The sequence below is a fragment of the Podarcis melisellensis genome (assembly GCF_964234715.1).
Source record: "Podarcis melisellensis genome assembly, chromosome: 7".
In the NCBI taxonomy this organism is placed as follows: Eukaryota; Metazoa; Chordata; class Lepidosauria; order Squamata; family Lacertidae; genus Podarcis; species Podarcis melisellensis.
The window spans coordinates 23,036,605-23,062,613 of record NC_138539.1 but is presented as its reverse complement, the minus strand read 5'-3'; the positions used below and the strand labels follow the sequence as shown (position 1 = coordinate 23,062,613).

The following is a 26,009-nucleotide window of genomic DNA, read 5'->3' as shown; positions in this document are numbered from 1 at the left end:
CTCTTACTGTTTAACCAAAATCTAGCCTCCTATAATTTTAGTATTTTCTTGAAGATGTGTAGTCTTCTCTTGGAACATGTTCCAACACATGGTTTGGAATCTATAGGTTTCCAAGTTCATAAATGCTGTAGTGGGGCAGAGAAGGACATTCAAAATAGCTACAACGTTGTCCAGAAAACTGGCAACATCTCAAATTAAAAGAATTTTATGCTCCATACTTTTGGTCTAGGATTGGACTGATAAGAACAAGATGATAAGTGCAAAGCAAGAAAAGCAAACCATGCTTCTGCAATGGTTCTTTCTAAATAGGACCACAATCCAAATTTGATTCAAAGCCAATATTGGAGAACATGCAATTACTGTCATTTGAACTACTGAAGAACTGAATTTTTTTTTTTTAGTTATTCAGTCAATCAATAGATATTTAGTAATTACTATCCAACATATGCAGAAGTGAAAAAACATACTCATCTGTTATTCTCCATGGAAAACCAATTACTTCCCTACTACCAGCTCATTTTCCATGCTATTTTATTTACAACATCACTATACTTTTTCTCACCAGCCACCTGTTCCTAGCTACACACAATCTTCTTGCTAACATGATAATGCAGCACTTCAGGGCACAGAATAAGTATATACTTTTAATGCAAAAAGTGCTTGGCTTAATGACTTCATGGATACTAATGCCATGTATACGATAAACACGAACACTTAAATTGGTCTAAACCACAGAGCCTAGGGCTTGCCAATCAGAAGGTTGGCGGTTTGAATCCCCACAACGGGGTGAGCTCCTGTTGTTCAGTCCCTGCTCCTGCCAACCTTCCCGGCAGGAAGGTAAACGGCGTTTCTGTGTGCGGCTTTGGTTTGCCTGAAGCGGCTTAGTCATGCTGGCCACATGACCAAGAAGCTTTCTGTGGACAAACGCCGGCTTCCTCGGCTAGTAAAGCGAGATGAGCACCGCAACCCCAGAGTCCGCGACTGGACTTGAGGTCCCTTTACGTTTACCTTTAAGCTGAAGTTATTGTTTTGCTAAGGATTAAAATCATCTAAAAATCAGCAGAGGACGTGGTATTTGTCATTGTATCTTATTTGTGCTGGTTGGCATACTGTTGTGTAAATTTTGTGTAGGAAGGTTTGTATGATTTAAGGTAAGGCAAGTTCAGGGGGGAGTGAAAGAGGGATGGAATGTTTGTGTGTGTTGTGTGCTGAATGACAGGGTAGCTTATGACAGAATAGGTATGTGTCTGGGGAATGACAGTTGGGTTTTGGAGGAAGTGAGAGTAGCTGGTGTGGGTGCTGAGGAGTAAGGGGTAGAGTAGGTTGGATAGGATACAGTTAGGAATAGAGGTATAAGCACATGTTAAAACATAAAATAAATGAACACCATTATTAAAGCAAATCCCATAAAAACCCTTTATATTCAGCTTTTACTATACTAATGAAGTTTTGTTTGTTCCAATCACATTTCATATTTGGCCAAGTTATCACAGCTATGACAAAATAAGTCAGAGATAGGTGTTTATATGATAGCAGCAGAATAACAGCAGTTAGGAGATTGCTTGAAGTTTGAGAACCCAGAGCTAGGAACCGAACAAGGCAACCGAAGGCAGGGAGAGTGGTGAGAGGAGCTTTACCAAGCAAAACAAGTGATTAGAATGAAAAGTACCCTCTTGCTCCTCCCAAGTAGTGGGCTTGGAAAGGGAAGAATATGACAAAGGGTACACTTGTTCTGGCTTAATGATGACAATCAAATGTGTTTCCTTGAATATTAAAACATTTGCAGCTTAGGAAAAAGTATTCTAGCATCAAGCAGCAGCAACAAACTGGTTTATGCTCTCTTATACTGAATTTCTACTGGCCGCCAATATTTGGGGTATTAAAACTGCCATTGCCAGGATGTGTAACTACAAAGTTAACTTCTTTATTTTATAAAAACTTTCACAATTTACACTCAAGAAACTGCTAGGTTTCTTTTCAAAGTGTATTAAAATATTTCTATTTTATTTTAAAGGAACTAAAGTCACTCCTTTAAACACTCTACAGTGTGAAATAACAGTGTTTACCAGAATATATCTGCCTGTCTGTTCTTTTACTTTGTTTCATCTATGCCATGAAACAATAAGGACTACTTAGCACAACCTGAGCAATATGAGGGAGGCACAAAACTTCAAATGTTAAAATAGTTACAAATTAGTAGACAATTAGAGCAATTTAATGAGCTGAATAATATATTTCAGAATGGCGACAAGATCCATGTGCTTCATTAGAATGGGTAGGAAGGGGAGTGGAGATAATAACTTACCCACAATCAGGAGCAGGACACCACCTACAATCAGGGTCTGCCACAAGCCATCTTCTAAGCATAAATTCTTCATATTTTTCCATCAATATGTCATCATTTAATATCAATCGAATATCATGGGGATTGAATCGCTCAGAGCACTCTGGACAGCTGATATTAACTCTGCTCTCAGAGATTTCTATCCGAAGATACTGACGTAAGCAATCCACACAAGATCTATGGTGACAAGTCATTATTTCCGGAAACCTCTCCTTGGAGTGTCGCAAAAGGCACAAGGGACACTCCATGAAGTCTCCGCTCTGTTTGCTGATGATGGTTGTTCCATTGTCAGAAGACATATAGGCAGAGAAAATAGAGTTCTTGTCCATACACATTTCTGAATGTATGCTTTCAATACTTGCAATGCCATCCACACCTCCGTTTATATCTCTGGACTTGCGTTTTGTATCCCTTTTTCTTCGAAAGAGAGACCCCAGTGAAATCCTTCTTTTCTTTGGTGCCTTTTTAATTGAAGGCAAGCTTACAGAGGAGGCAGAAGATTGCAAGTCTCTATCAGATCCCATTTGCCGATGTAAACTCATGGCTAAAACATTCATCAGAAATGGATCAAAGCATGTGTACAACACTGATCACTTTAAGGAAAAAATGCCTATCGAGAAGCAGCAAACTTAGAGGTCATGTTGGGGAGGGGGCTAAGTCATGTTATACATGGTCTGGTCTGTCTTCTTCACATACAAAATTCTTCACGACATACAATTCCAGGAAACTCTTTCACAGCAATTCTACAAATGAAAGGGAAAGACAAGAGACAGATTAGCATCACATATATTCAGGTTCTTTGTTGTTTTCAAAGGACTTGTATTACTCTGCTAACTCCTATTACAGCTACCTCATCAACTAAACCTCCACCTTTTTTTGTTACAGTTTAATGATTATACTATATGAGATATATACAACAAAAAGAAATAATCTAACAAGGAGAATTGCTTGGGAGTTTTCCATTCTTGTGAAATTGATGCATTATTTAAGAACTAAGGAAAAAAAGCAACATGATAACTTCATGGCAAGCTAGAATCCATTTATTATCGTAGCAGCTTAATATGCTTTGAGTTGGGGGGATGTAAGACAAAGGGACACAAATGCCGAATATGCCAAAAGGCGATATCCTAAAAAAATGGTAGAAGTGCACAAAAGGCGGGGGGGGGGAGAACTGGAAAATGGTTGTTAATCACACTGACAATCCCCCCAAGTTATAGATGCATTTAAATCCAGTATTTTATTGAACTCTTACAAGGGAGACACTGTTATTGCTAAAGCTGATAAAGAGCAAAGGAGAAAGATAAGAACAACCATACTGCCCAGTTAGATAGCCCAACTGACCCTGAGTGTCGTCTTGTTCAGGCAGAACCATGGAGAAAGTGAGTATAACCAGCTGTAGCTAATAATGGACATCCAGTTACAAAACCAGCACAGGCAAGCTGCAGTGGGTGTCACTGGCAGGGCACCCCAGATAGGGAGACACCGAAAGGGAACTCTCCCCTTTGGCCTGTGCATTCGGGGTTGCAACAAGGGTGCCCTCCTGCTGGTTGGGTTTCTATTTCCTGTGGTGTGTCCATGATGTGGGTAGAAAATGTCTGAGGTTATTCTTTGGTGAGAGGAAGGAGTACCAGGGAAGGGTGTGTGCAGTTCCACCTATCCTTGGGTGAGAAATAACAAAATGGGTGAGAGCCAGATTGCTATGCATTTCTTTTGATAGTTTACAGTTGTGACAGTGCATAGTCAACTCCTGGTTCTGCATACATTTTTAGCAGAAACAGTAGAATGATTGGAAACAGCAATGTGACGAATGAGAGGGAGATATTGGAGTAACGGAGTGGATAATGTATTTTTAATGATGGATGTGTGTGAGTTGTGGAAGTGAAATGGGACGAGTGATACGGATGGGTAGGTGGTAGTACATTATTTGTATTTCTGTAGAAGGCAATACATTGAAAGAGAATACATTTAAAATAGAATCTGGAGGGGAATATGCATGTATTACTGGGATGAGTTTTGCTTATTATGAGTAAATGTGTCCCTTGGTAATAAGAGTGAAATTGTTTCCAAAAAAAGGTACTACTATATTTTGCTTTAGGGGAAAAAGTTATTATTTTATTTTGTATTCTAGTTCTTCAGTTTCATTGTTTATAAATATATTTGTTACTTTTGTAACCCCCTTAAGACACTTTCTTGGTATAAAATGGCATATAACTCTTATCAAATAAAAACTTGCAATCCAAAAAGAGGAGACACACAGCTTCATATTTTCCAATACTTCCCTCTTAAACATTACCGTTTTGGCCACATAAGCAACAGCACTCACATAACTGAACAGGAATCAGAAGACAAAATGCTGGTTATTAGGGAAGAATGGAGGCATTTGTTTACAACAGCTAAGACCAGGGCTTTTTTGAGTCAGAACTCACCAGAACTCAATTCCAGCACCTCTCAGGTAAACACCGTTGCCACTGAAAGAGCAAAAGAGGCGTTCATGGTGAGTTCCAGCACCTCTTTTTCTAAAAAATAGCACTGGCTGTGACCATAATAGAACATCAAGATCATAGAATCTTAAGTGTTGGAAGGGACCCCAAGGGTCAGCTAGTCCAACCCCCTGCAATGAATGATGATAAGGCTTCTTTCCTGATGTAGGACTAAGCAATGGACTTCTGGAAGCATATTGACAGTTGGAATGCAACAGAAGATTCAGTTTAGGGCACAGCTTTCCAAACTGTGTGTTGTGACATGTTAGTGTGTTGGCTGCAGTGTTAGGTGTATAGTATGAACGTTCCCCACGCTCCTCCCAGGACTGGAAAGGGGTTAGTTTAACCTTCAGTTTGCTAGTAAAACTAAATTACTGTGTCGCAAAATGATGCATGTCTAAAAAGTGTGTCACCAACATGTAAAGTTTGGAAAGCTCTGGTTTAGGGGGGTGAAGGAAAAGGGGGACATCCTAGGAAAGAAACACTCCTGTAACTAAAGTGACTAACGTCTAGCAGTTCAGCATAAAAATACAATGGTACCTCTGGATGTGAACGGGATCTATTCCGGAGCCCCGTTCGCATCCTGAAGCGAACGCAACCCGCGAACGCAGGTCGCCACTTGCTCGCATGCGCGTGACGTCATTTTGAGCATCTGTGCATGTGAGAGCGGCAAAACCTGGAAGTAACGTGCTCCGTTACTTCCGGGTCGCTGCGGAGCGCAACCCGAGAATATTCATCCCGAACCATATTTAAACCGAAGAATGACTGCAATGCAAAATTAAATACTATAAATTTAGAGCACAGTGCTTTGTTTGTTGTTTTGATTATCTCTTTAGCTTGGTTGACTTTTGTGCACAATGATACAAATTTGTTATTGTTAGTTAAAAAGGAGAATTTATGCCTTGGACAAACGCAGTTCCCACGTTTTTTATTCTCAAGGCTAACAGCTGCCATAGCAACAACCCAAGTTACCTTTGTATATTTGAGGAATACATGGTAATGGAAAGAAATTCTTCAAGCAGTTGAAGTGGGCTGGTAATACCAGAAAGACTGTACTCAAACCCACATGGTTTGTTGTCATACATATTAACATTTTAAAATTCTGTTAAATCATTGGAAAGTAATGTTTAAAATCTGAAGAAAATTGAGTTTCTTATTAAGAGATCAGTTGTCACTAACAAATGGTCTAGTAGTGGCATTTTCCAAATAAAAGTGCTGCAGTGGGAAAGGCCCAGAGAAATCTAAATTGGGACTTGGCCCAAATTCTCTCTCTCAAATTATTCTATGGTTCACCAATGTGCTATATATTCCTTAGGCAACAGCTACAAAGGAGCTGAGAAGTTGCTGTTAGACAAGTTCATTTGCCAGTCATCACTAATTATTTGGCAACTTCACACTTCCTCTCAGAGAGCTCATTCCCAGCTGATACAGAAACATACTTTACTTAAAGCAGAAGCATATATTTAAAACTTTCAATTAGCTGGCTGTACATTTAAAGTCTGACATTCATTTTTTCTTTCTGTAAAAGCAGTTGAACAGGAGTGTTGTAAATTAATAGGGCATAGGCCTAGAACGTTTTTCTTTTTAAAATAAGCCCCTCTTAAGTATTGATATTTCCTTTCCCAAGTTATTCCATCTAACTGTCCACCCCCATATCTAATAATGGAGCTGAAATGAATAAATGTGGCTATTTAATTTAGCTGGAAATGTACGGTAAATGATGTACAAAATTAGTAAAGTAAATGTATGTATCAAAGTTATTGTTGGCATTAGCATTACTACAGATACAGCATTTGTTTTCACTTTTAATGCTTCAGCAAAAATGAAATCAATGTTTTACAATGCATGCAAATATGTAACATGATTTACATGAACTGTGATTAACAATCCTTCAAGGCACTTAAAAGTTCCACTATTTATGCATCATCAACTAGCCGATGTTGTTGTTGTTGTTGTTGTTAGCAATTCCAATAGGTTCACTTTTATTTATTACTTCATACAATATAGTATGAACTAGCACATATTAAAACTTAATTTGCACCTATTTCAATGATGTGAAATATGAATCTCCCCCCTCCCGCCATCATATATCCTGCAGAAATAGGCCACAGTTCCAAAACCTAGAAGCTTTTAAATGCTGCCCAACTATAACAACACTGGCATGAACAATAAAAACATTAAGAGTCAGGGCAGCATAAAGAGTAGCAAATTTTAGTACAGTGTAACAAAAGCTTTTACAATCTGGAGTCCACTTTGGCTGATGCATGAAATGATCTCTTAAAATAGACATGTGGGCACCTGGGTACAGATGGGGGGGGGGCAAAAATAGTGTTTACAGAGGGTCAAAAGGCCCAGAAAAGGCAGGGACAGCAGTAGATATTAGGGTGTATGCAAGGGCTTCAAATCTGCCCTATATATCATCATCTCTGCATTTGTAGTCTGATTTTTTTTGAGTCACACTTTGTTCTGTAGTTCAGCTCCTGAGCCACTCTGAATGAAATGAAGTTCTGTGTTTTCCCATTCACTATAATGTGGAATCTATAAAATGCTCATAATCCTCCCTTTTGGCTGAAGTGGATGAAATTTATATACAAAGGAGCCCCTCCAGAGTGGATTAAGACTTCCAAATTGCAGACAAACTGCTACAGAGCCTCTCAAAGGAATGTAGGATTTTTGGGGGGGGGGGGTGGAACTCAACTGAAACTTTTAACCTTGCTAGTTTCAGCATCTGCATACAGTATTCCAGGCAGGAAACTAGGACTCCAAATCAATTTAAGCATCAGGGAATACAAGAGTACAGGAAACAAAAGGCATTATCCAACTTCATACAGAAAAGAAAATTAGCACAGAAAGGGGAAGAGAAACTGACAAAACAGCCCCACCTAATTTGCACTCTACAGGTCTGTGAAATATACATTTTAAACCCAAGGATGGGGAAAGATAGAACGCCTTGTTGATATTTAATTGAGCTAAATATTAGATATCACATTCTAGCTGATTTGTTGAAATTTTTTAAAATGTAAACTAAGCAGCACTAGAAAATGGCTGAATGAAAACAGGTTTTCAACATGGAAAATTTCGAACAATCTTCAGGAGGTCACCATAAAAGTTACTACATATTTGGAAGTCAATACTGAAATCACCAGACCCTTAGCTTATATTTTCTATACTATGTTTGCTGAATTTAATCTTTACCCTGAACAGTATTTTTATAGGTTTTAACTGAGAGGCCATAAACTCAGAGAATACAAAAAACAATGTGTGTGTGAACTTACGATGTATTAAAGAATGAGCACAGAATTTCAAACGTTGTCAAGCACTTTCATTAGGATTCCATGTATGACCAAACACTGATTGATGTGAACACTGCCACTGTTATCTAGTAATGCATACACCTCTGGTCATTACTACTGTAGGTAGCACACAATCAATAGCTACAATTAATTTATTTTGGGGGGTCTTGCCTGCTGAGTAATGTGAGCTGAATAAAGCTGCAACATACAGCTTGGGTAAAGAAAGTTTGTTTTTGCTAACCCGGCAGGAGACAGAGCCAGTGAATTGCCCAACTCTCAGGAGCCTACAATTTCTTCCATTCACTTTGTAATAATATTGTCTCTCTCACACACAGTTAATGTAGTCTTTTACAGTTACAATTAATTTTGTTTGACTCTGCATTGTGACATTGTGTATTTCAAAGTGAAAGACGTTGAGTCAACAGAAGAGTCAGTCCTCTTAACCCTCCTCACATTTCCAAAAAGATGCGAGTGCCTAACAGCTTTTAAGGTTTTGGAAGAACCTGACAATTGTTCATGTTTGAAAGATACAGCAAGTCTTACCAAGAAAATATGTGTTATTGAGAAATTATTTCCAGCAAACGGGTAAAATGTAGGCCATATTAGCAATCTTGTCTTCGAACTGCTTGCATTTCATATAACTATCTCAATAGAGAGGGAAAATAGCAAGCATACATATTTATAAAACAATAAAATTAAATGCAGTCTCATAAAAAGAAAGGGATAAAGTGCCCTTTTTCAGTGGATAAATCATAAATAAAACTTTAACTTAAGGCTTTTGTTGTTAAAAAAAAAAAGCAAAGAAGAGGAGAAAGCATCTAAATGAAGTTGTGTGGGAAGAACTGGTTTTTCCACAATTGCAGCATGTCCTGTTTTGGATTTCCTATTTTCCTGGGGAATTATATATAAGAACCTACAACACTATAGGTAAAAACTGGTTATCATACATCTTCATTGAAAGCTTTAAACCACTTAAAGGTAAAGGTAAAGGGACCCCTGACCATTAGGTCCAGTCGTGACAGACTCTGGGGTTGCAGCACTCATCTCACTTTATTGGCCAAGGGAGCTGGCATACAGCTTCCAGGTCATGCGGCCAGCATGACTAAGGTGCTTCTGGCGAACCAGGGCAGCGCACGGAAACGCCGTTTACCACGACTGGCTCTAATGGTCAGGGATCCCTTTACCTTTACCTTATGCTGAAAAACAGAAAAAGAACTTTCCAGGGGAAATTGTTTTGTATTTCCAGGGGAAATTGTTTTATATAATTAGAAACCATTTAAAACATTTCCATCTCAGCTTTCCATTAATTAGGGTAGCTAACAAAGTGCATATATGTGTAATTTCTAGAAGAGTTAGCTTGACTGTTGATTTAAAAATATATATTCCTGAGTCGTTGATTCAGGCTTGTTTTAAAGGACTAAACAGGAAACCTCTTCAACAATTCAACTAAATCAGGGGTAACAACCACAGCCCAGGTCAGGCACACAAAGCCATTTTAAATGGTGCACAAACCCTCATTTTACTCAGCATTAGGGCACTAGCCCAGGGGGATTTTTCACCCACCTGTGCCACACAAGTTAACCGAGATTGTTTCCTCATCCTAGGCGAGTTAACAGTGGGTGCAAAGGCACTCCCAGGAATGCCTGGTGGAGGAAATCTCACACAGCAGGGAAGGAGGGAAAGTATTCTGCCCATTACAGTTCTGGGGCCTGTGAAGACAAACCTCTCCCAGCTAGCTTAGTGCTGTGATGAGGAACTTACTCCATAGCAGGGCTGGGCTGAAAGGAGGGGCTTAAACCTCCAAATCCAGCTTTAAACCTCTGTTCTCAACCCAGTGCTATGAGGAGAATGAGCATGGCTTGTCCCAGCATGTGTTTGTGTGTATAAGATATGTGCACTGTGTGTGTACGTTTGTGTGCAGTATGCACACATGTTTGATGGCCACTTTGGCCATTATGACTGCTGGCATGCTGTTCACAGAGGACTGACCAATCTTGAATGTGGCCATGAGATGGAAAAAAGTTACCTCTCCATAGACTAACTAAGTCCAATAATTTTTAAAAATATCCAATTAAATAGAGTCATGGGTAGTTGTGTTCCATTGCTGGCTATGCATCTGCTTATGTAGTACAAGATATAGAAACTGGTTAACCATTTCTGCCCATTGTATTTGAACATTACAGCTGACATGATATGAAATTATATTTAATGTGCCTTATTTAATAGTCTTCTTTAAAGTTTGATGCAAATTGTTAGATTTCTACATGAGGTTCTAGGGTTGGTTGCAATAATTCAAAGATACAATATTTTAAAATAACGAATTACAATTCAGAGAGAGGGTGTCAAGGGCCAAGGTAAATAGATGCCTGGGAGATGTGGCAGTGGTCTTTTGACCATCCATAATCCGTTTAAATCTCCAGAGCACAAAACAAATCTGTTAACACTATCAGAAAACAGTATTAGATTAAAATAGAAATAATCTAACAGAAAACATTATAAGATGCTTTGTAAGTATTTATTTATTACTAAAGCCAAACAATTGTGCTAAGGCTCTCTGAGAAAGAGGACCGTCTGAAACATGAAATGGGATCACAATACGAAGAGATAATTATCTACCAAGATATTTTAAACTGCTACTTTGTTCTTATATATTTTCTGGTGCATGACTTTTGAAGCAGGTGAGTAATATCCTGTTCTCTTCTAATGCTGTACAGGACTAATGTCCGAATCCAGAGATAGCCTGTTGCTACCTGTGACTATGTACACAAGACTATGCAACTATTCACGTATGAATAGCTTCTAGAAGAAAGCATCTAAAATTTGAGACACACTGCTGCAGAACCAATAAGGGAGACTCATAGCCCAGGAGTTAAATGAATACTTAAGGATGAACAAAGATCAGGCCTCCTTACTTGCACTCATCTCACCATTTTCAGAGTGGTAGGTTCATAGCTCCAGTGCTTTTAGAATTTGAAAATTGGAAAACAAAAAAGGGACAGAATTTTTCCCTACAATCAACAGACCTTTATAACTACTTGTAATATATTTAAAAATGGCTGAAAAATAGCTGGTTTCTGCTTTTGGCAGCATAATAGCTGAATAACAGGAAATGGTTCAGACTACAAAAACAACTGTTAAAGTTAAAACACATGCATTGGAAAGCATGTGATTCAGCCATGAAAAGAAATGATTTTATTATGGGAAGTGCTATAAATTTCATCTTCAAGTGTTGAATATGAGAAAGAATATAAGCAAGTCAGTAGAACAGAATTACTTCTAGAGTCAAATATATGCTGCTAAGCTGACAACTAAAAATATCAAGTTGCTAATATGGAAAAGATAAGGAAGAAGTAGCCAATACTAGTTTGCCCAAAGTGAATAAAAGTTTGCTACAATTCAATTTCTATTACTGGAAGAGATACATTTCCTTTTTTATATTTTTGCTCTGAAGTTAAATATTTTTAGATAAGTGGATTCCAGTTTATCTGGAAACAATTGGTGCCACTTTGGAAAGTCCTAAGGAATAGGAAGGGAATGTCATCCACCAGCTCATACAAATTCCTTTAATCTTTTAAGAAGTGTATATTGGGTTATGTGTGATCGGTGAACTTTGAACACTATTTTAGTACCTACTTAAATCCTCACATGTATAACACTAGTAATTACAATGCACTATTGACATTATAAAGTGACTACCATTGAGGCAGTCAATGGGTGCATCAGCTCCGTGGATGTTAGCAACATGGCAGGAGACAGAGCCAAGGAAGCTCTAAATACATAGATTTCCTAAGAATACTAGACCAAATGATACAAAACATCATTCATTTATTCCAAAGACTTCCAGTTCATCAAAAGCCCCAACTTGCATAGAAGGTAACCTCCTAGATAACACAGATGCTCCTTGATAGGGGTGGGGAACCTTTTTCAGCTTAAGGGCAGCACTGTTCTAGGCAACTTTCCAGTGCCTACATACCACTGGTGGATGGGGCCAGAGGTGAATGTGGATGGACAACTAGTGTAATTTTTACCTCTTTACAGTAGGCTAGTTTCTACACACAACTTATGCCCTTCGCTATCATCCATCTTGAGAGGGAACCTCTTGAGGGTATTCTCCTGGGCCTGAGGTTCCCTACTCCTGTTCTAGAAATATTGTTCTTATGGCTCTCTATGTTATGATTGCTGCTGAAGTTGTGTTTTATGGTGTATTTGTGTTGCCATTGACTGGTTTAAAATTTTGACCTGAATGTTTCAAATATGTACAACACCCAAGAGAAACTTTGTTATCAAGCAGCTGATAAATTAATGGCTAAAGGCTCAAACCCTTCGGAAGGGATAAATGGCCTATTGGGGGATCAGAGCAAAGCAGCAGACACATGCAATTCTGAAGCCCAAAATGCCTTGGCACCTATGACCAACATGTAGTAATATGGGGGGGGGGATTTTCCGCAGGAAGTTTTCTACTACTATATTTTTCCATTTAAAAAAATGTTCCATTTCTAAAAGTACATTTTTTCCATAAAATTGTTTTAACATAATGAACTAATACAATAACAGTAAAGTTGCAGTTTCAAACATGCAGTTTAATATTTTAGGTTCCTAGGAATCACAGCCTGCCTATCCTTGTGCATGCCTGCGTACCCATATCTCCAGCCCATTTCTGGAAATGGGATGGGATAGAAAAACTAAATGTCTAAATAATCCAACTATGGCAAGTCAGATCCCAGTCTATTCAAGGCATTTGAAATTTTTCGAACTAAAGTGCCCTAAAAAACTTCTTGCAACTTTTTTGCAGGGCAACAGCAACACAGTATCAATTATTGTAAGGATATATGCTTCCTACAGTTAAATATTTTATTCATGATTTTCCTAGCGGCTTTAGGGGACTTTCTGGATGTTGATAATATAAACACACTGATACTAAATGTGTTATAAACCTCAAGTGAAATGAGATATTGATGAAAATCTAAAATTTGCTTAATATTTAGACTCAGTAAGCCCTTGGAGATTCAAGTTTGGAACTCCCATTTCCAAAACCTTTGAACATACGGCATCATGGGCAAATATTTAAATCAACAATTAACAGAACCACACTAGCACATGCATAAATGAACCAAATCTTTGTATGGTATTACTGTGGGCTTCATATAGGACCCACTGACTAGCAAATAGTAACAGGTGCTGGGATCCAGGAGACAGCATCCATATATTTCTAGAATAATCCAATGAACAACTGTATTCTTATTTCAGGTCCTTCAACTAGCTGACCTCTGCAATTTGTTGTTTGATTCTACTAACCAGAAAAAATGAACATTTACTTCCCAACTCATGAAGTAATGACAGTTTGTACAGTAACTGATATGGCTTATGAAAAAAAGTTCTGGGCCCAATCTTTAACCAAATAATCTTGCCTAATATTCCTGCACAAAGACAGCCAAACCAAAAATCTGCCTGCCTCTAAGCAAATATAATTCTGCAGTGTGTGCAAACTACATGACTGAAGGTTCGGGTTATGTTCCTAGCTTGTATAAAAGCTCTATATATTTTAATTGCTATAGCAACCATATTTATTAACTTGCTATATTTGTTTGACTGCCCAACATGTTCTCTAGAGGCTCCAAAAATTAAATGAAATGCCATATCAAGAACACAAGCTAACCAAGATGTTTGTTCAGGAAATGTAAAATTTCAAAATGGAAAACTTGATTTAAAAACCAATCCAGCCTGTTTCCAGAATGTGCAGTGCCCTCCATACAACATTTCATTTATGTATAGCTTCCTCCCAAAGTTGCTTCTTCCTTCCCCAAATGATCCCCCTGCCCCCACATAAGCACATTATATTCCAAGATAAGATGGTACAGAAACAGTACTACACACATGGCCATTAGAAGCATACATGTAATTTTACATTCATTACAGGGTCATTAGGGAACTTCCACATGAACGCCATGTACAACATCTGGAAAAAATAACCTCTAAGGACATTAAGGACTTGCTAGTGAGTCCTTATGGATACCAATTAGTCAAGCAAGTTTGCATGACAACCCTATACATGTCTACTCGAAATTTAAGTCCCACCAAGTTACTCCCAGGTAAGTGTATAGGATTACAGCCTTCAGTGTCAATAAAAAGAGAAAAACACCATTCCAGAGACTTCCCTCAATAATAGTATTTCATATGTAAATACAAGCATAATAAAAATAAACAACTGAAGCATCCTTACGGGGTTAGGGAAAGGCAAAATATTTCACTTAAAGTGCAGTGACTCTCAGAGCATAAACAATGAAATACAAACCCATTTTTACTGCGAGAGTAGTGATAATTGTTAAAGCAAAACTGAATAATATAACTGGATGCAAGAAACAATTTTTTTAATAAGCTAATTACTGATATGCTAAAAAGCATAGATTAAAACTGCAAAGTGGAAGGAAAGGAGGACCTTTTTCTGCCTCCCCACTTCCAGCTACTCTCTGAAGACTGGAGACCCTCTAAAGAATATCAGGGGGGCGGGGCAGGGGAAGGACCAGAGTCCAGACCATGTGAAAAATGAACATAATATTTAAGCTGCAGTTTATTCATTTTCAGCTTCGTATTCTTGTTATTAAAAAAGTGTGCCTAGACATTCCATTGTTGCACCCATTTTTTAAAATTCTAGACAATTTTGTCTGTTGGTTGTCCAATACATTAGGCTAGAGTAATTTTTAAATATCTGAATGCCTCAGTTTTTTCTAGTGTAAAATAAATGACGTAACTGTACTTCTATTGTTGTGATAAAATGGAGGTAGGAATTTATATCATCTAACCTGGATGCATTCAACTCAAAATACTGCCATCACATTTCTACCGTAACATGTAGCTTTTACTGTGCAGTGTCTATTTCAGAAAAACAACCCCTTTTCTCTCCAAAGCAGCCTCCAGGGCAGTGCGTAGCGGGGGAGGTGTAGGGGGGGGCCAGCCACACCGGGCGCAACATCTGGGGGTTAGGGTGCGCAAATCCACGGGTTAGGGGGCGCAAATTACTTGCCTTGCCCCGGGTGCTGACAACCCACGCTACGCCACTGCTCCAGGGCACATCCTTTAAATGTACAATTATTGAAGGGATGGAACAGGAGCAAGGTGGCCATAATAATGACAGTTTTTAAAAAGGCATGCTTACGTTGTGTTATACCTGCCAAAAAGGTAGGAAGAGTTTGGTAGAATAGCTCTATACAGTGGTGCCTCGCTAGACGAAAAGAATCCGTTCCGCGATTCTCTTCGTCTAGCGGTTTTTTCGTCTTGCGAAGCAAGCCCATAGGGTAATTCGTTTTGCAAAGTGCCTCCAAAACGGAAAACCCTTTCGTCTAGCGGGTTTTTCGTCTTGCGGGGCACCACTGTACTATGTAGATAAAATAAGCTGCTATCTAGAAATTTTTCCTATGGAAATGTATACGAAAGTTAAATATGATTAACAGGTAAAGGGACCCCTAGCCATTAGGTCCAGTCATGGCTGACTCTGGGGTTGCGGCGCTCATCTCACTTTATTGGCTGAGGGAGCCAGCGTACAGCTTCTGGGTCATGCGGCCAGCATGACTAAGCCGCTTCTGGCGAACCAGAGCAGCACACGGAAACGCCGTTTATCTTCCCGCCGGAGCGGTACCTATTTATCTACTTGCACTTTAACGTGTTTTTGAACTGCTAGGTTGTCAAGAGCAGGGACCGAGTAACGGCAGCTCACCCCGTCGCAGGGATTCAAACTGCCGACCTTCTGATCGGCAAGTCCTAGGCTCTGCTGCCATTTCCCAATTCCTAAAGGAAGTCATCCAGTCTTTTTGCTGAGGATCTCTTCAAGACTGTATAACTTCCTTCCCTGGAGAAAAGATACTAACACAAGGAAGCAAATAAACCCACCATATGAAAAGGTGTTATTAAAGCCCCTACTAAGTTACTTACAAGACAGAATTGTGTATTTAAATATGTTTATTAAAAATTAGTCTGATTTGCAAGCATCTTACATTTCCAGGGTTATGGCTACACAAGGGTAAGAGTGAGTTCAGTTCTGTTTTCTTTCACCTATGTGAACAGGACTTTCCGCCTTCTACAGCAGAATCTGACACTGCCATAAGTAAGGACACAGAATACTGGATGGGAGAGACTTCTATATCCATACAATATTTCCTTTTGGTGATATATGCCACATGGTTTTGCTTCATGTTAAGAATGTCCATTTGTAGGTCATAAAATAATTCTATGCCAGGTCAGATTGCCTAATGACAGATTAGCAAAAGTCTTGAAAAGGTAGCAGCTTACATATTTATCTTGCAACTTGCAATTTAAGGAATTATGTTTATTGCATTAATGCTGTGCAAAAACTGAGCTATAAAGACATAAGAGGTTTTTGGTCTTGAGAAGTTAAAAGTGAAAGAAAGCAGAACAGCTAGAAAAAGAACAAAATGCAGGTGGCTTAGGAATCATACAGTATCTTAAATAGGAATCGTATCTCAAAAGAATGATACATGTCAAGATATAGCTGCAAAGCTTGGCATTTATTTAACACAGTTTATGTGTTTTCAATACAGAAAATAAAATTTATTATTTTATGGAAAAATGGAGTGATATATACAATACAACTCAAGAGTCATTACCTTCTTGGAGGAAATCAACCTCCATGTGCCAGTCAGATGTACATATTAAGCCGGGGAACCTTAAAGATCATGCTCAATCTTGTAATGCTGTCATCTGTTGAATTAGTCCATTATATATTTTGCCAACTAAGTGAAAGTGGAACTTAAGAGCTGAAATACAAACAAAAGGAGAAAACAGCATTAAGCCATGAACAGTAGAAGGAATCCCCTCTAACAATACACAAAAAATGTCTTAAGCAGTAGATGAAAATTCCATAGGAAGGAAGGGAAGGGTGGACTGGAGATGGTGTAATTTTATACATCAAGGAGACCAAGCTAGATATCCCCAAAAAGGGTGGCCACCTTCACAGAACCAATATGGGTAGCAATACCAAGGCCGAAAGTGTGATTCAATACTGGGGACGTACTATGATAACCCTGACCAAAATGCCCACAATGATCTTCAGGTGGCTAATAAATCAAGAATGTCCCTAAAAGACGACCTTGCTGTAGTAACAGGAAACTTCAATTACTTCTAAAGACTGGATACATGCATGTTCCACTTATGACAAAGAGGTAGAATTTCTAGATCCCTAAATGTCTGTGTATAGGTGTAATGTGGGGTGTCTGGGATGTCAGCAGAAGAGTAGTACCTTTGTGGCTCCCAGAAGCTGTCAGCATGTGACACATCCACAATGCTGAGAGGGGGCCCTGTAGAGGTCACTAGTGCAGCAAAAACAACGTGTGAGGCAGCAGTTTTAAGTTACCAGTCTCTGCAGCCGTAGCAGGTGCGGTGATTGTCCAGAAGTTTGACTTTACCCCTGGAGACACACTCCATTGTCAAAAATGACTGTACCTAAAATACCCTAAAATAGTTGGTCATCGAATGAACCAGAGGGGCAACAAGCCTGGACTTTTACGTAGTGCTCAAGACTCGATGCAATGTGTTGTCAAACCAACTGGCCACAGCAACTACACAGTGCTTTCAAATTCTATATATATGTAAGTGGACAATTGCCAAAAAAATCCAACAGTCACACCTGACTTCAAAAGAGGAAACTTCTTTTAAAAAGAGGCTTTGTAAAAAGGAAGGTAAAAGGAAATGTGAAGGCCATCACATCTTTCCAGAGCACCTAGGGTTATTCAAGCTACAAGTGGCTAGAATGTACGGTATGTGGTACCGCAAACAAGGAAAGGCACCATCAAGGCCAAAGGGATGTCACCATAATTAATGAGCAGAGTCAAGGAAGCTTTTAAGAGGCAAGAAGACTTTCTTCAGAAAATGGAAGCCCCCTCCAAATGAGAACAAAAGGGAACATGAACTTTGACAAAAGAAATGAAAGCAGACAATAGTGATGCAAAAAATAATTCGAGGAGTACAGTGAATAGCTAATGAGAACACTTTGTTCTTTCACTGTTTAAGTAAATCTATCTTAACAGGCTTAGTTCAGAATTCTAACTTTACTTTTATGAATTTGAACTGATGACCAGTGATCATAGACCTCTCTCTGTTTTCAACCTAGTATTTAAAAGAGAAAAGTTATAGCTCAGTGGTCGAGCATCTTATTTGCATGCAGCAGGCCCCAGGTTCAATCACTAGCATCTCCAGGCAGAGCTATTAAAACTGCTGCCTAAAACCTCAGGGTGTAGACAATACTGAGCTGCCTTTTATTATGTCAAACTTTGGTATATCCGGCTCTTTTATACACACTGACTGGCTGCAACAGCTCTTCTGCATTTTAGGCAGAGGTCTCCCCTAACCCTACCTAGAGATGCAGGAATTGAACCTGGGGCCTTCTATATCAAATCAGGTGCTCTACTACTGAGCTATATCCCTTCCCCTTCAAATGCCAGTGCCTATGATCATTCATTTTAATTAATTTCAAATTCATAAGACTAAAGCTGGACTTCTAAACTAAGCCTAGTTTGGACAAATTCACTGAAATTGTGATTGAATGAAGTGTCCTCATTCACTATTCCATCTTTCTTAACATGCTAATTAAGACAGTTAATCTGTTTAGTCAGAATCTGCTTATCATGGACCCTAAATACTTTATAGTGGGTAAAAGTAAGAACTCAAATACCAGTCTTTCTACTTGCACTTTTTAAAAACAACAGTTTTTATTTTAAAGAGAGACTAAGAGAACTTCAATAAGGTTCTGTGGCTATGTGTGATTAGCACATTTAGTCCTACAATTCCACAGTCCCCTCCACAAGCACCCTCTGACCTTTGTGCAACTCTCAGTGACTTTAACTGCACTGATGTGACACACCAGTGCCTACAAAAATGTTTTAAATTAGCAAATTCTGTGTCCAAGTGGAAATAAAAGGTGGATTGTGGTAGAAGTTATACTATTGTCAGTCTTCCCCCACTCTTTTACAATCAGCAGCATTCCAATCTGGGCACTGAAAGCACACACTGAAGTTTTGGTTTCAAACCAAGAAACTAGCAAAAAGATCCCTCAGGCAGTACAGTTGTGGTTGCCGGTGAAATACTATGGGGAAATTCCACATTACTTCATACTGAACTCTCGGTGCAGTTCATTTGATCAGCAACAGCTCTCCTTTCATTAGACCTAAGCTTTTTAGATGTACTTCTGATGCCTATGTAGCTCTCAGGGCTTATTGTTAAAGCTCCCATGTCCACTTGTATGAAAAGGATCCCACTTCTGCAAGCTACTAAGCTGTGCTGTTATTCATTAAAAACTTTTCAGACACTGGTATCACCCAAGTCAGCCTCAAAGGAGTTCCTGGCATAAGTAGTGAAATGCCAGTGACCACCTACAGGGTGAGTTGCATTGTAGTTGCCTTTTTCGTTTTTTTAAATTCAATACTCCTCCACTGAGAAATACTGTACAGTTCAATGAAGTATTTAAATATGTCAGACTGCCCTTTGAACACAAGCTTCTTTAAAGAGATTACATTTAAGGCTACCCAGCTTATTCAACCGCCCCAAAAGGCAGGATAGGGGAGGACGACGGAATATCCACATTCCCAATAAACTGTAATCCGAGGGGAAAGGGAAGAAGTAGCAGCAGCAGCAGTAGCAGCACTGCAGCCTTTATAGGACAAAAGTTAGCTAGTCTCGCCCCAATTTGGAGTGGATGTGGAAAATTTCCCCCTCCCCTGGGAGTGAACTTCCTCGTAGTTTCGGCTGTGCGTATGTTACTGTGTCTTTCTAACGCTTTCGGTTTTACAGAAAGCCCCATTTCTGACAGAAAACGCTTCTATGTCACAACTTCTAAAAGGGGCCTTTAATAAAAATTACTATTTTTTTCACAGATTCCGCCCCCCACCCCACCCCAAGGCGGAGAATGTACCTTTGTTTTACAAGAAGGAAGTGCAAATAGAGACGCTCCGAAGCTGTATGAGAGAAAGGAGAGGGCGTTTTTCCAAAGTCCTTCCCTCAGAAAAAAATAAAATAACTTATTGGGGTGTGGAAGCGATCGAATATGGAGTTTCCACCCCCCGAACCCCACCCCGAGTTTCTCCTCGGACTTTGCCCGCGGAGTGGATGAGGGTTTCAAAGTCTGTCCAGTATTGCCCCCCCCCCCGGGGGTGGGGTGGGAAAGAGAATTTACCCGGCGGCTTCGGAGAACAAGGCGGGCCCCACGGCTGGTTGCTGGCCTCCCCCCTCTGGCGGCCCAGCCGGGGAGCTGAGGGGAGACAATGGCCACGATGACTTCACCCTCCAGCAATGCGAGGAGCAGCAGCAGCAACGGCCGCCGCCGACTAATCCCCTCGGAGCGCCCGTGAGCGGCGGCCTGGGAGGGACCCCTCGGTGGAAGCCTCCCCCCCCCCCGCACCTTCAGGCGCCAGTTCGCTCGGGGAGCCACTCCCGCCCGCCCGCTTCCCTGACGGGCGGCTTCTTCGGGGACCCCTCCGCCCCCCCCCCGCGACCAACTGCCGACAACACCTCGAGCCCTCACGGCAGAGGCCCTCAGAACGTCAACGGACGCCCGCCTGTCCCTTCCCTTCCCCAATACCTTTTTAACTCCGCCGAGGCGGCAGCAGCAGCAGTCTCCCCCTCTCCACCCGACTGGGCCCGGCCCGGCCCCGCGCAGGAAGTGCCTGTGAGGAGGAAAAAGAAAGCGGAGCGTGTGAGGGAGGCGGGCGGGCAGGCGGGGGAGGCGCAAGGCGAAGCGAAGCTACCAGGCCCCAGGCAGGGCTCGGGTTGGGCTTTGCCCGGCCGGGAGGAGGCTTCTTTCCGCCTCTCTTTTCTCCCCCTGCTGAGATCACAGACGAGGCGGGGCCGCCGAGCGGTTGAACCCGGTGTCCGTCCGGCGGGGGAGGAGGGAAGTCTCGTGGATGTGGGGGGAGAAAGGGGCAGGAGGCGGCGGCATTTTTATCCCCGCGCCTTGGAGGGCGGAAGCTGCTCCCGGTTCCTTTACCTCGCCGACACCTGAGAGGTAGCAGCCGCGCTGCTCTGCCAGGGGATTAAGCTCACCTGACGCTCGCACACCCGGAGTCTCAAGGACTAGGGCTGCAAGCTCCTCCACGTCTCTGCCAGTAAGCTCCATTGAATTCAGTGGGGTTTACTTCTGAGTAGGATTGCTCTGCAAGAGGTTTTATTGCGGCGTGTGGCCCACCCACCCCCTTTTTTTGGCACTGGAACCCACTCCTGTCACAGTCTTTTAGCCTTGACGGTAGGTGCCCCCAAATTATTATTTTTAGTTATTTACATAGTAATACCTGTTCTTTATTTAGGCTTTATTTATTGCCTCCGGCATTATGTCAGCTGAAAATTAGTGCACTTTTAAAAACATGGGGGGGGGGGGAGTGCTCTCCTAAACATGTTTATTCAGAGTTAGACGTCTTCCCCTAATAGGTGGGCTTAGGCATCCATGGGAAAGGCTGAATTTTTGCTTGGTATGTAACTTTTATAGTATTTCTGGGGAAGGAGGATTTAGCAATCTAATCCAATGTAAAACAACCTAGTAAAGTATAAAATGTCCTATAATACATTGAATTAGAAGAATAAAAGAAAACTTATCTTCCTATTTTCTAGTAAAATGTTGAATTGGACATTTTCACAAAGGTTAAACTTTGGTTTTTAAACATCTAAAAAGAAATAGGCACTTTCCTACTCCACTGGTTTATACCCAGATTATAGAGTGTTCCAGGATGCAGATAGGTGTTCCTATGTTTCAATACAGCTCCACAAAGAAAAAGATAACATGCCAGGGAGAAAGCTGAACTGAGGCATTCTCCACACAAGGGAGTTTTGTTTTAAAGAAGAGCATTCAAGCAAGTCAACTTCTACCTGTTTTTCCCAGCAAGTACTAGTCACTGGATTCTACTGGATGGATTTTACTGGACCTTACAACTTTTGGAAAATGCCCTTCAGTTTTCTTGAATGGTGTTCCATGGTTGCTATGGGGAAACTGGAAATGCTGGTATGCATATAGTTTGAAATACTGTATATGTCTCTTTTCTTTCTCAATCACACAACTATAATTAATTACTCTCCTCTCTGCAAGACTGAGTGTCAATGTGGGTGAGGCAACAGAAAACCCAGTAGTTCCATCATCCATAAACCACCTCCTCACACCCACATTTTCTCAGAAGTGCACTTTAATTAGTTTATAAACCAGTAGTAAGTGTATTTATTATTGGTCTCCACACTCATAATTTATGAGTAAATCTCAGAATAATTTTCTTTTACACTTCCAAACAGGCCATACTACTTCACGCCCACACTGAAAGTATCTCAAAAATATTTTGTAAAGTTGTTCCACTTGTTCACACACATTGTGTTTCCTCAGTAAATGCATGATGGAGAATTTCCATTCTAAATTAAAGTCAACTTCCAGTAGAGAGGACTAAATATTAAAATTACACACATACACACATATTATTTATGAACAGCTAATCCTGACTCTTTGCACACATCCTTGGAAGGTGTGTGAAGCTTCCCCAGTGAAGCTGGACACTTGGTGTGTTCATTGCTTTTTGTATTTCCTATGTTCATTGCTTTTTGAACAGCCTGTGTTCATTGCTTTTTGTATTTCCTGCATGTGCACAATGACACCACACAGTGACCCTGTTTAATACATGTTCAAATCTTAATGCCTTTGTTCTTTGACAACTGCCTTTCCATAATTTCCTCCAATAGGAAAAGCTACATTTATACTGTATGCCTATTCATTTCTAAGTACTGTAACATATAGTGTGATATGTGACTGATAATGCATAATTTTAATAGTAATCACTGTATCATTGAATTAGTCATATTTCTTAGAACTACCCTTTGAATTAAATTTACTTTCCTTTGTTACATGTGGCATTAACCATATGTTCATACCGAAAGCTGTATGACCCTCCACAGGCCTTCTGTTGTTCCTTACCAATCAATACACCAAACGTAAGTTTGCATACATGGAATGCAACCCTAAAGAAGAGTTGGGGATGCAACTGTGTAATAAAAACACAGGCTGTATAGCCATGCCATATGTATGGCTGTGCAGTCAGATTTATATTTTTCTTGTATCATATTGACTTTATAAGGATTACAACATTATTCAAAGTAGTTAGATTACTTTTGGACCTCATGTTCACTGATAAGTAAAAGTACAGAAGAAAGATTAATACTTGAATAAAGCAATATTTTTATGTACTTGTTGACCTGCTAATTGGATTTTTATTACATTTATTTATTTCATAACATTTATACACTGGTTGATTGTAAAAATAACCTCAGAGTGGTTTACAAAGAGATAAAACAAAAAAACAGAGAAAAACTCACAACCATACATGCCAAAACACAATTTTCCTTAGTTTTCATGCCACACCTTTTGCTTCACAAATACAGTGGTACCTTGGGTTAAGAACTTAATTCGTTCCGGAGGCCTGTTCTTAATCTGAAACTGTTCTTAACCTGAGGCACAACTTTAGCTATTGGGGCCTCCTGCTGCTGCCACACCGTCGCCGCACGATTTCTGTTCTCATCCTGAAGCAAAGTTCTTAACCGGAGGTACTATTTCTGGGTTAGTGGAGTCTGTAACCTGAAGCGTTTGTAACCCAGTGGCGTAGCGTGGGGTGGTGCAGGGGGGGCTGGACGCAACATCTGGGGGTTAGGGTTAGGGGGCGCAAATCCGCGGGTTAGGGGGCGCAAATTACTTGCCTTGCCCCGGGTGCTGACAACGCACGCTACACCACTGCTGTAACCCGAGGTACCAATGTAACTATCATGCTTCAAAATGTAGCTTGAAAGTTTGGTCCTCTAGGTTTTTTCCTGGGCATGATGAAGTACAGAAACAGATCACCAGCAAGGACCAAGGTTGATGAAATATTTTTTCTCCAAGGGAGAACACTCCATTGAAGGAATAGTTATGGGCCTATGAAACGTTCATAGGAATGCAAAATCTATAGAATTTGCAGACCAGATTTGTAGAAATGCCTCTGTGAAGGCAAACCATTAAACTGGATTGACTAGTAATCACAGAGGCTGGATTATGAGCTAAATGAAGGGTGAGCTGGCTTGATGTTGAAGTCACAAAGTCTACATGTAGCCAGAGTCTTAAAATGTAATATAGGAGGAGACTGCAAACTCATAGCTGCAATTCTGTACTTACTTACCTTGCGTGTAAACCTCATGTTTTTCACATAACACCATTAACCTTTAGAACAAATTGACACAAATGCCATGATGGTCAGTAGGTGAATACAGTGGTACCTTGGGTTAAGTACTTAATTCGTTCCGGAGGTCCGTACTGAACCTGAAACTGTTCTTAACCTGAAGCACCACATTAGCTAATGAGGCCTCCTGCTGCTGCCGCGCCGCCGAAGCATGATTTCTGTTCTCATCCTGAAGCAAAGTTCTTAACCTGAAGCACTATTTCTGGGTTAGCAGAGTCTGTAACCTGAAGCGTATGTAACCTGAAGCATATGTAAACTGAAGCGTATGTAACCTGAGGTACCACTGTACAGGGAAGTTGCCTCATACTGAGTCAGACTACTAGTCCATCAAGGTCAGTATTGTCTACTCTGACTGGCAGTTGCTCTCCAGAATTTCAGATGGGATTGCTCCCAATACTAGCATGGGGACTCAACCTGAAACGAATTGTGTGCATTCTGGTACCTTTCACTAGCTAGTAGTAAGACTAGCATGAACTGCTTGCTATGAAAGCAAAAACCAGAACCTTTCTGTTCAGCATCAGTAAACCCCAGACTACAAGGTGCTGAGGAATGCTTATTTTGCTTAAACTATCTTTCAGGAAAAACTACCCCCTGCTTCTGAACTTCCTTGATGAATCTGGCTAGCACTTTGCCATGAGAAAGAGTGCTAATGTAGAGGAACTGTTGGTCTAATGCAGGGGTAGGCAACCTAAGGCCCGGGGGCCGGATGCAGCCCAATCGCCTTCTCAATCTGGCCCGCGGATGGTCCAGGAATCAGCATGTTTTTACATGAGTAGAATGTGTCCTTTTATTTAAAATGCATCTCTGGGTTATTTGTGGGGCCTGCCTGGTGTTTTTACATGAGTAGAATATGTGCTTTTATTTAAAATGCATCTCTCGGTTATTTGTGGGGCATAAGAATTTGTTCATTCCCCCCCCCCAAAAAAAAAATATATAGTCCGGCCCACCACATGGTCTGAGGGACAGTAGACCGGCCCACAGCTGAAAAAGGTTGCTGACCCCTGGTCTAATGGTACCAAACATGGAAATCCTGGCACTGTTAAGGGTTTTATAATCACTGAAGTTAGAGTGGGCTCTGCTTATTGTCTCAACTCTTAACATTTGTTAACAACAAACTGCTAATTTCAGACACACACAAACCTATAAGCTATATGTTTTATTCACCCGCTGTTTCAGCTTTGTCATTCAGCTCCACAAATTTGTGTTGTAGCAAGCACAAGCAGAAAAATAAGTAACTCAGAAGAATTCATATATTTCTTCTATTAATAAATGTATCCTTTTTAAAAAAAGAATTCAGATAGTTCATTACCAGAGATTTCATCCTTCTGGCTGCTTTTTACCCCTATAGATGAAAGCTCCTAAAAAGAATGATTTCTAGATTAACTCAATTTACTAAAGATATAAAAGGCAGAAATCTTGAAGAATATAAGGAACTTATTAATAATCCAACAAAGGCAATGGAACTTGCTTGACATTCCCATGAATTGTGAAACCAGATTTAGACCTGAACTGTACCTTTGTAAAGAGAGAAATGAAATGTAAATTGCCAGGGTTTGCTGTGCACAAACTTGGATTTGTATTACCAATTTACCCACAATTACATTAAAGTTGGTTTCAGCTGCTATGGTGATTCTTCATCTGAAAACTTTCCAAAATG

The 26,009-nt window shown here is 40.3% G+C and overlaps 1 protein-coding gene and 1 long non-coding RNA gene across 9 annotated transcripts in view; one reads left to right on the top strand and one right to left on the bottom strand.

Annotated features, from left to right (window-relative positions):
• RNF19A (ring finger protein 19A, RBR E3 ubiquitin protein ligase) overlaps window positions 1–20,566 on the bottom strand; it is a 54,740-nt gene extending 34,174 nt beyond the window's left edge. For 6 of the 7 annotated variants that reach the window (XR_014170324.1, XR_014170325.1, XM_081918755.1 and 3 more), the window contains exons 1-4: window positions 20,296–20,566; window positions 20,035–20,119; window positions 16,736–16,885; window positions 2,306–3,087 (exon numbers count right to left, since the gene is read on the bottom strand). Coding sequence is in view for 5 of the 7 variants with exons in the window: in XM_081918755.1 (XP_081774881.1) it covers window positions 2,306–2,901 (596 nt within the window). In the remaining 2 variants the exon portion in view is untranslated. Of the gene's footprint in view, window positions 1–2,305; window positions 3,088–16,735; window positions 16,886–20,034; window positions 20,120–20,295 lie in introns of those variants that run through there. The other variant, XM_081918751.1, reaches the window with a different exon arrangement.
• Window positions 20,567–20,701: 135 nt separating this feature from the next.
• Window positions 20,702–26,009, top strand: part of LOC309374222 — a 10,986-nt gene continuing 5,678 nt past the window's right edge. The window contains exons 1-3 of one of the 2 annotated variants that reach the window (XR_014170415.1): window positions 20,702–21,360; window positions 21,871–22,668; window positions 22,700–22,916. This is a non-coding gene — a long non-coding RNA (uncharacterized lncRNA). Of the gene's footprint in view, window positions 21,361–21,870; window positions 22,669–22,699; window positions 22,917–26,009 lie in introns of those variants that run through there. The other variant, XR_014170414.1, reaches the window with a different exon arrangement.